At 56.1% G+C, this 10,000-nt stretch overlaps 1 protein-coding gene across 1 annotated transcript; it reads left to right on the plus strand.

Annotated features, from left to right (window-relative positions):
- The first annotated feature begins 4,398 nt into the window (after positions 1–4,398).
- On the plus strand, positions 4,399–8,226 carry EVX2 (even-skipped homeobox 2). The gene is made up of 3 exons (XM_029224556.1): positions 4,399–5,011; positions 5,915–6,192; positions 7,498–8,226. Exons 1-3 carry the CDS (start codon positions 4,585–4,587, stop codon positions 8,224–8,226), a joined length of 1,434 nt encoding a protein of 477 aa, XP_029080389.1. The 5' UTR covers positions 4,399–4,584.
- Positions 8,227–10,000: the final 1,774 nt, after the last annotated feature.

The following is a 10,000-nucleotide window of genomic DNA, read 5'->3' on the forward strand; positions in this document are numbered from 1 at the left end:
TCTCTCTCTCTCTCTCTCTCTCTCTCTCTCTCTCTCTCTGTCTGTCTCACCCCCACCCACATTCCGCAGAGCCCCACTGTCTCGGTGGGAAATCCAGCTGTGGTCACCGGCAGCAGGAAGGGATGAAGCTTAGGGAAATGCCTAACCACGAAGGGGTGGGGCGGGGCGGGGCGGGGCGGGGCGCGGTGGGCGGAGGAGGCCAAGGAAAGGAAGCGGAGGAGTAAGTGGTCCGGCTTAGCTTCCCGGCTGGGCGGCGCGCAGTTCCCCAGGCTCGGCGCTAGATGTCCCTGCAAGTTTTCCTGTCGCGTTGAGGGCGCACGAGCTTCAGGCAGGCAGCGAGTCCGGGGTAGCCCCGGAGTCCAGGGACGAAGTACCCTGCCAGCCCCCACCCAAGGCGGTCCTGGTGGGCGCGGGATTGTAGGGGAAAGGAGGAGGAGAAATAGAAGCAGCCCAAGAGGCCCGGAGGAGACGGCGCGAGGCCGGCCTGCCGAGGGATGGCAGCAAAAAGTTGCCAGTACAGAGTTTTCCCTGCAGTCGCCAGACCCGCATCTTCCCTTATAAACCGAAACCTCCAAGCCGTGGGGACCGCACTCAGCCTAAAGAAAACATAGCCGGTGTTCGCTGCCCGGGTTCTAGCCGTCCTGCTGTCCCGCCGCACTCGGCGGCCCCAGTCCTCGAGCGAGCTTGCGTCCGGCTGCGGGCCTGCGGGTTTCGCGCCCCGTTGGCCCGGAGCCTTCCTCGCCGAAGGCAGGAGCCAGGCCCCGGCGGTTGCGGGGCTCAGCGACAGCTCCGGCTCTACCGCCGCTCCTCCGCTCGGGCAGCCTGGACAAATTTTTACAACCTTCAGTCGAAGGCCAAAAGTGTTTACCACTTCACCTCGGAGGACCCGCCGCTGCTCAAGAAACAAATATTTAGTCTGGAGGCCTAACAACAAAAACAAATTTAGGCCTCTTTCATGTAATTCCTCCTTTGGAGTAAAAAGTGCTTTTCAGCCCTTCTGGAGAAAGCCCTTTCCGAACCCTCACCCCCAACGCATCTTAAAAATTCCTGCCAAACCACGCGGGCATGGGTTGATTTTTTTCTTTTTTGAGTGAGTCTTGTGCCTTGGTAGTGAGTAGGAGGTTTTGGTGGCCTGGAGGCTGCGTCTGAAAACCAGGGACTTTTGACAGGTGGTTCCCAGTCTCAGCCTGGACATTCCGGGAGAGGTGCAAGGTTTGGGCATTTCAATAATGAACCCCAACAGAACCGTGTCAGTCTTCTCACTACCTCTATGCAGACTCAATGTTTTTGAGTATTTAAAGAAGACATATGCAAAATAAAAGAACCAACAATAAATGCTGCCCAAAGCTTTAAAATACCATATAGTTTGGATATTATTAGAGATAACTTAAATCACAAGCAATTTCTCTAATCTCTGTGTAGAAGCTTTCTTATCTCTGAAAAAGGGATAATAATAGAATGATTTCTAGAGTTGCTCTGAGCATTAGAGAAGCTAATATATGTAAAAAAGCACTCGTAATTTCAGAGTTAAAGCTCTATATAGGTGGGCCAATATTACTACTACTAGTAAATGTGGAATCTACATAAATTAAGGGACATTAAATATTGTAATGGAATGTTCACCGTCTCCCATGAAACATTGTCTGCTAAACGCAGTTCAGTGAAAAATTATGGGTGTCTTTTAGTGTGAGTAGTTTTCCTGACATGGTCTCGAGCATACTTTTCATGATAAATGTGCTAGAATACGCAATATTAGTGTTATTTAAAAGGTGCAAAATAGTTTTGGAAACCACTAATGAATGAAGGTGTCGCCGAGAAATGGTGTTTTCCCTTTTCAACAGACTGAGGTCCGGTTTGCCACAGGTTTTGGCACGAGGGCCGAGGGGTGCCCGAGGAAGGGAGGAAGCTGGAGACCCACCCGCGGGGTGAAGGAGGAAGGGGCTGCCGTCAGCACCCCCGCCCCCAGCGGCGGCTCCTGCGATTGAAAGCAGCTCACAGCCGCCGAAACCGCGAGGAAAACAGACGGGGGCGCCAAACGACAGCAATAAAGGCATCCGCGACTTCCGCTTAAGTCGCGCCTCCGCCCGATCCCACCCCCTGCCAGGGCCTTGCCCCCCCCCGCTGCCCACGGACCGGAGCCTGGACCGAAGTGTCCCATTAAGTCCCCAAAGCTAAGTGGGACTAGGGGGTACCCTTCCCAAGTTCCTGGGACAGCAACCCCCCTCCGCTGGGCGCGGCCTTCCAGGGATGGTGGAACTGGGCACTTGGACTGTGGAAGGAGAGGGAAGGAGAGGTGGGATCATCCGCAAGGCTGAGCTCTGACCACGTTAATGGCCGGAAAGCCGGCGCGAGAAGGGCTCATAGTGCTTGGAGTCGGGTGGCCTCTGGGGCAGGGGCGGAGGTGGACCCGGGTGATGTCCTCCTCTGAGCTCCCGACGCCCATTATGCGTCCTACATCTCACCTCTCCAGTCACCAGGTGCCTATCCAGCTTTCCATTTCTCACCTTGGGGGAGAATTCCGTTTTATTACCTTAAAGAGGCGGAATTGATTTTCGAAGCAGAACTCGCGTTGTTGAAATAAGTGGGTGCCAAGGGGAACAGGAGGGAAACTTTTGGCATTGACTCTGTGTATAAATGTATATAAATACACTTCACACCTCTCCTCCCCTTAACATTCCTGACGCGCCCTCAACGGGTCCAAAGTTAAAAGGAAAGCGCCAACAGAGAGATGGGCAAATAGATCTCGGGTTTGCCCCTAACACACCCCCGATGTGCTGGGTGTGGCGGCACGGAGGAAAGGGGGGGGCCCTGGGTTGGGGTCTGGGTTGGCGGTGCAAGACCCGAGACCAGCGCCCAGATTGCCAGGTCTCTCGGCAGCTTCGGAAGCTCGCAGGCCGACCTCTGGGTCCCGTCTCTATCCGCCCTTGTTCCTGCCGGTGGCCATAGATCTCTCCCCTTGAGCAGCTGGTGGGTGGACCCGCACAGCTCGTTGGGGGTCAGAGCATCGTGGGGAGCAAGCGAGGGAGGAGACGTGCAACGGCCTTGAGTGAAGATTGATCTTCGTTAAAATGGTTGCCACCAGCGTCATTATGACCATCAAAGTTATCGCCAGGAGGCTCAGCCGCCAAGCTCAGGTCGGGAGGAGCAGCAGCAAGGCTAGTCCGCGATTTTTCGCGCCCAGACTCAGCGCAGGGAAGATCTGGGGCCACAGGTAAGAGGCTGGGGTCGGGGAGAGGAGGAAGGGAGAAGGAAGAAGAGCAAAGTGGGGAAGAGAGGGCTGGGGGATGGTAGGGGAAGGAAACTAAGTCTCTTCTTTCCCATCCTTGACCTCGAAACCCGGCAATTTTGCCACAAATTATTCGATTTGAGGAGGGAGGGGGAAAGCTGGCAACGTAAAAGTGGATTTGGGGCGGCCCATATGGTGCTGTAAATTGCGACTGTGTTTAAAGTTAGCTGTTGAATTCTGCTATGAAATCGTCCAGCCGAGTTCACGTCCCCCAGGGAAAATGCGTAGGCGAGAAGCCTATCCATCAGCAGGATTATAAAAGTAAAAAACCTAGGACTTCAAGTTCAGAACTCACTCTGCAAACGGTATTAAAAAATCAGAGAGGACCTAATGATTTCCGTTTGGAGGCGCGGGCCCAACGCACCTCCCCAGCCACGTAGCACTAAAGTGCTTTCAAAACTCTGAGATTCTCTCTCTCTCTGTCTCTCCCTCCTGGGTGGGAGGAGAGTAGCCAGGCTGAGGCGAAGAAGTGGGGAGAGAGAGAACGCGGCGTCCTATTTGTTAAATAAAATACATATTTGGTTCTGAAATTCGAAAGATAAGTAATCCAGACAGGAGCGCAAGGTCTTCTCCTTAGCAACTCTTCCTGCATCCTCCCCCTGTCCCCCCCCTTACCCTCCTCCCGCTTGTAAATGTTAAAAACAAACAAACAAAACTTCCCGACGATCTACTCTGGAAAATCAAAGCATTATCTATTATTTAACACGTATCTGTGTCCGAGGAAAAATGAGGAAGGCGCTGCATGATTAGGACCTAAGGGGCAACCCAGCAAACTGAGAGCGTAATGATGCCCCTAAATGAAGGGGGAAATGTGCCGCTGCGCGCTCTATTAATCAGACTGTCAATTTCACCCCCGAGGCCAAACCCCCGGGCGAGCAGAACCGGCTCTGAGCGGGCAAAGGACCGGGAGCCTTCCTCCTCACTTCTTGTCTCTTCTCGCCTCCTACCTGGATCTATTTGTCTGCTCTGAAGCCGCCTTCATTACCCACTGACAGGAGCGTGTATTTATTTGCTTATAAACCTGTTACAATAAATGATTATTCGAACGGCGTCATTCGTACCTTAATGACGAGGGAGCGCTACTTTTTGATGAATGACATCTCGGGCTCGGAAGGATGTATGGGTCATTTTGACCAGTCATTCCCTCGCTGTGGCATCCCACAATTTTTCCGCCTACCTCCAAAAGAGATAATAATATTTAGAGGCGCTCGCTGGGGCTGAATGAGAATTAGCCCTAGGCGCAGCCCATCATTAGGACGGGACAGCCGGGCCACTGTGACATTTTTTAGAAAGCTGAGATGATGGAAAGAATAAGAAAAGAGATGATTCTGATGGAGAGAGGGCTGCACAGCCCCACAGCCGGCAAGAGGTTCTCCAATTTGTCCGACTCGGCTGGCAATGCTGTGCTCGAGGCCCTGGAAAATTCGCAGCACCCGGCTCGCCTCAGCCCGCGCCTGCCGTCCGCCCCCCTGCACAGCGCTCTGGGAGACCTCCCTGCCAAGGGCAAATTCGAAATAGATACTTTGTTCAACCTGCAGCACCCGGGCAGCGAAAGCACCGTCTCCTCCGAAATCGCGTCCGCAGCGGAGGGCCGAAAAAAGCCGGGTCATTATTCAGAGGCGGCGGCCGAGGCGGACATGAGCAGCGACGTGGAGGTGGGCTGCTCGGCGCTGCGCTCGCCCGGCGGCCTCGGCGCCGCTCCGCTCAAGGAAAACAATGGCAAAGGTAATCGCGCCGCCCGCGACGCGCTCTCCAGTCCCATCCTCTCTGTTCCTCCGCTGCCCCGTCGGCCGTTCTTGGTGCCTTTGCCCCTCTCCGACCCTCTGCAGCGAGCTGCACAGAGCTGGTTCAGGCGGGGGCGGGACGCAGGCGTGGAATCGTGCCCTCCGGCTCTGCTCCTTGAGCCTCCCAGAGAGCCGCAGGCCTGGGGCCTGCCCTCGCTCCTGAGTCCGAGAAAATGTTTCTGCGTGCGGGTCTAAACGCCCGTGCGAGCCGACCTACCCCTAGCCGTCCACTGAGTCGCGCTGGGGGAAGGCTGCCCAGGGCAGCTGCTCCGAACTCCGCGGCCTCTGAGCCCCAAGGCCGAGCGGAGGGGGCATTCTAAGTCGAAGGGAGCCTCGCTGGGAGCCTCGCTGGGCGCCTCTGAGAGACCCTCTTGGGTCAGCGGCAGAGAGTTGAAAAGTAGAGTCCACCCCCAAATGGTTCCTGTTTGAGCTACTGCTGTCTTTCCAATCTTAAAATATTTTAAACCAAATCCCCCAAACTGTCAAAGGTTAGAGGCCGTACAGAAAGCTGACCTGCGGTCTCCAGATCATGGCAAATCCAGAGCTTCTCAAACTGAGTCTAGATGTAGACATTTTCCCTTGGCCAATTTTCCTCCTGAGTTGAAAATTTCCTTTTATTAAAACAAAACACCCCCCCCCGCATTGAGTTCCTATTACTTGGTTATGAAGAGCTCCCCAAACTTTATTGATTCCATTAACGGCAGCAATTTGTAAGCATGACAGATCCCATCAATTCAGGCAGCGCCTCGTCTTCCTCTCGCGGCTTCCCCCATCCTCGTGCAGCCCCAGCGCGGAGATCTTGGTCCTACAGTGACTCATGCGTTGTCGGCCGTTTGTTTGCCAGGGTTCGCGGAGAGTGGCTCAGCCGCGGGCACCACGACGTCTGCGTCGGGCTCTGGCCTCGGCAGCCTGCATGGAGGCGGCGGCGGCGGCGGCGGCGGCGCGGGCACAGCGCTGGTCGGCTCCGGCTCTGGCGCGGATCAGGTGCGGCGCTACCGCACGGCGTTCACCCGCGAACAGATCGCGCGCCTGGAGAAGGAGTTCTACCGGGAGAACTATGTGTCGCGGCCCCGCCGGTGCGAGCTGGCCGCTGCGCTCAACCTTCCCGAAACCACCATCAAGGTATTGATTCCAGCATGCGCCTGTTCTAGCCTCCTCCAGGCTGTCTGGCTTGATTTTTGTTTCTCCTTTCTGGGTGGCTAGATTTAGCTGAGGGCCTGAAAACCCGCGGGGAGAGTCACCAAAGGAACTGGCCTATTTATTTCTCAGCTGCCGTATCCGAAGTGTTGGCCGGCCTGGCTGACCTGGGAAGCCCCCGAATGGCACAGCCCATGCCTCAAACGCTCTCCTCAGCTCAGCGCCTGCCCAGGTGCCCCTAGCCCATGTCCTTGGCCTCACTTTCCCCTCGGCGGCAAAGCCGTCTGGTCTTTGTTCCTCTGGCACGAACCAAGGGTGAAACTTTCCATTTGCTCTTGATCTTGGAGATTTATTTTCCACATAAATCGTTACAATAAGGAGAAAGGATACTGTATTTTAAAAAATCGATTAGGTTGAGAAAGTTTTGTAAACATTTTTTCTCCTGGGCAAAGGGAAAAAAGCAACCTCCTGGGGGGAGCAACGAAATTGTCCTTATTTACATATCTTTAGGTGATTAATTTTATTATACGTCCAGGAGAGATAGCTGGGAGGCTGGGCGATCCTCACGGAGGATCTGGCACTCTAGAAAAAGAAAAGAGGAAACTCCACGGGATAGGGGAGGAGTGTGAAAGTCTCCCTTCGGTTTGGTCAGGCTTTCTTTAATTTAGAGTTGTGACGAATGATGTCTTCATTAGATACCGTGTGGGGAGGGGTACAAAAGTCCCTTTCCCAGTTTAAGAGGATGTTGCTCCCGCCACTCATTTGAAGCAAAAGATTCCAACAAAACCATCCCTTCAATATCAGAACCGGACCCGTGCCAATCGGGACAATTCCTTGCAGCTCAGAGGACTCAAGACCTCGCGCGGTGACTTTTTAGAAAAGCTGCCGCGGCAGCTTCTCGTCAAAGGAGGCCTAGAATCCCCGTGCAAATTCTGGTATTGAGAGACGGGTGCTTGGCGAGGCCGGGCACCGGTGCGTGGCGGGAAAGGGAGGAAAGTTTGGGTTGGGACGAGAAACGCAGCCCAAAGCTACAGAGCAGAAGCCCGAGGAGCCGCAGCAATTGGACACAGGGAAGAAGACTCTGTTCGCTTAAGAGGGTGTGCCTACGGCGCTCCACACTGCCGCCCACACTGTCCCAGCTGGAAGAGGAGAGGGGACTCGGGGCTGGGCCCGGTCGGAGGGGCGTAGGCCAGGCTATTCGGAGGTCCGGGAGGGGCGGAGAGGCGCGGGGCTGGGGCTGGGGCCTCGGGGCGCTCCCTAACTCGGGCTGCGGCGCGGCTCTCCCCGCAGGTGTGGTTCCAGAACCGGCGCATGAAGGACAAGCGGCAGCGCCTGGCCATGTCGTGGCCGCACCCGGCCGACCCCAGCTTCTACACCTACATGATGACGCACGCGGCCGCCACCGGAAGCCTGCCCTACCCCTTCCACTCGCACGTGCCGCTGCACTACTACCCGCACGTGGGTGTCACGGCTGCGGCCGCGGCCGCTGCGGCCTCCGGCGCAGCGGCCGCGGCCTCATCGCCCTTCGCCACTTCCATCCGCCCGCTGGACACTTTCCGCGCGCTCTCGCATCCCTACTCGCGGCCGGAGCTGCTGTGCAGCTTCCGCCACCCGGGCCTCTACCAGACGCCCGCGGCCGCCGCGGGTCTCAACAGCGCGGCCTCGGCCGCAGCGGCAGCAGCAGCTGCGGCGGCCGCGGCCTCCTCGGCCGCGGCGGCCGGGGCGCCCCCCAGCGGCGGCTCCGCACCCTGCTCGTGCCTCAGTTGCCACAGCAGCCAGTCGGCCGCGGCGGCCGCAGCCGCTGCCGCCGCCGCCCTGGGCTCCCGGGGTGGTGGCGGCGGAGGCGGCGGGGGTGGCAGCGGCGGCGGCGGCGCTGGGGCCGCCGGGGGCTCGGACTTCGGCTGCAGCGCCGCAGCGCCACGCCCCGAGAGCGGCTTCCTGCCCTACTCAGCCGCTGTGCTTAGCAAGACCGCCGTGAGCCCGCCGGACCAGAGGGACGAGGCGCCGCTCACCAGATAACTACGTCGCCGCCGCCAGGGGGCCGCGCCCGCCGCTCGGAGTGTGCCCGGGAGTCCCCTGAGCGCCCCCCGTGCCCCCTGTGCGCCCACGTGCCCTCTACGCTCTGCCCGCTGCTGAGGCTGTCGCCAGGGGGCGCCCCAGCGCGGGAGGCCTAAGGGAACTTGTCCCGAATTGGGGGTAAGAGCCGGCACGAAAGCTCGGCGTGCTTCCCCTCAAATTATTTCTATTTTTGTATCTGCTACCCAGCCACCTCCCCTTCTCTAAGTATGTTTCCCGCCGCCCAGACCCCGCATTTTTGCCTCTGTCCCGAGCTCTTGGTCTCCCCAAGACAATCTCCTCGCCCCTAAACTAGTTCTCTGGGGTCTCGGGTCCTGGCTTAAGCCGTCAGGCCTGGTTACTCGGCTGAGCCACGTGGCCAGAAGCAAGGAGAACCACAACAAAGAGAAGGGAATGGTGTGCGCTAGTGCTTTGTGCGGGAGAGAAATCCACCCCCGATGTTCCTGCTGCTTCTCTGTTTCTTCCATCCATTCTTTTGTTTAAACGAGGGTGAGAGGAGGTAGCAGTTTTTCTCTCATCCTGAGCTTGTTAGGGGCCCTATCCGAGGACAGCGGAAGAATGGAGTCTGAGAAGAAGGCCTAGAGGGCGGATGGAGAGCGCGGGCGGCTGCGGGTGTGTGTGTGTGATTGTTTACTGCGTGCGCGGGACAAGGATGCTGGGGCTGCGGCCGCCGTCCCCGGAAAGGACAAAGCCCCAAAGCCGAGATGGGAAGGGGCGGCGGTCTTAACGCCTGTCTCTCGGCCCACAGCCCTTCTTTCTTCTGATCAGCGGTTTGGGATGGAGGCGTCTTGCATATTTTATGCAAAAAGTAATGGCTAATGAGATTGCCACAGCCAGGCCAGGAAAGGAAAGGGAAACGAAAAGATGGAGAGGGCAAGACTGACAGATCGCTGTAGTATTTGAAGAAGCGTTTTCAGCTCAGTTTTCCAAGGATTGGGTTCCACTCCATCTGGGAAATACTTGAATTTCTAGATCTATATTATCCTGAAGCATTTCCTTAGACACTTTTCTAAGTTCGAACTCTTCCCCTCACCCCCTTCCCTCCTCGCTCTCCTTTTCCTCGGATAAAATGGTTCTTGGCTTATTTCTCACGCATGTCTATTGCGCTTTCGCCTCTGCAAAACCACCGCTGGGTTGTTGAGACCCGCTCTGCCAACCCCAGCTACTGGAGGGGTTTCCTTGAACTTGAAGAAAGGCACATCAAAACCCACCAGTGTTAACTGCCACGTCAATTTTGATGCTAATAATGTGCAGATTATGACGAAAATTGCCAATCATGCTCTCTGATGGACCTCCTTTGAATGTGGAATTGGAGAAAAGTTCCCCGCACGGAGACCTGCTGTCAAGTACTAACAACCCGCTAAGGGAAGTCATTAGGAGAGACGGATAAGAGACTCGGTACATAAAACATTGTTCTTGGTGCATAGAATGTATGTTATTTAATGTTATCTCTGTTACCTGAAGTGATTTCGCAGAAGAAAGCCACGTTCTTATCATCTCAATTGCCAATTTTCATTTTGGTAACTTGGACGCCCTGGGTAGACTTTTCTCTAAGTTGATATTCCACCAATGTGAGCAGCCTCATTAAATCAAGCCCAGATATTTCCATAATGCTCCCTGCAGAGCCACTTCGCTCCTCACATAATGAGCTTTTCTGAAGAGCCCTAAAATAACTTGCTAGTGCATGTTTAGACCCAGCGAAGTGGGTATGTGTGTG

Source organism: Monodon monoceros, unplaced genomic scaffold, assembly GCF_005190385.1.
Source record: "Monodon monoceros isolate NGI ecotype Baffin Bay Population unplaced genomic scaffold, NGI_Narwhal_1 Super_Scaffold_16, whole genome shotgun sequence".
NCBI lineage: Eukaryota > Metazoa > Chordata > Mammalia > Artiodactyla > Monodontidae > Monodon > Monodon monoceros.

Bases quoted from the DNA above. Each gene is read 5' to 3' on its own strand.
- EVX2 (XM_029224556.1), top strand. From the start codon at position 4,585: ATGATGGAAAGAATAAGAAAAGAGATGATTCTGATGGAGAGAGGGCTG. The intron at 5,012-5,914 runs GTAATCGCGCCG...TTTGTTTGCCAG, and splicing joins CAAGGAAAACAATGGCAAAG to GGTTCGCGGAGAGTGGCTCA. The intron at 6,193-7,497 runs GTATTGATTCCA...CTCTCCCCGCAG, and splicing joins TTCCCGAAACCACCATCAAG to GTGTGGTTCCAGAACCGGCG.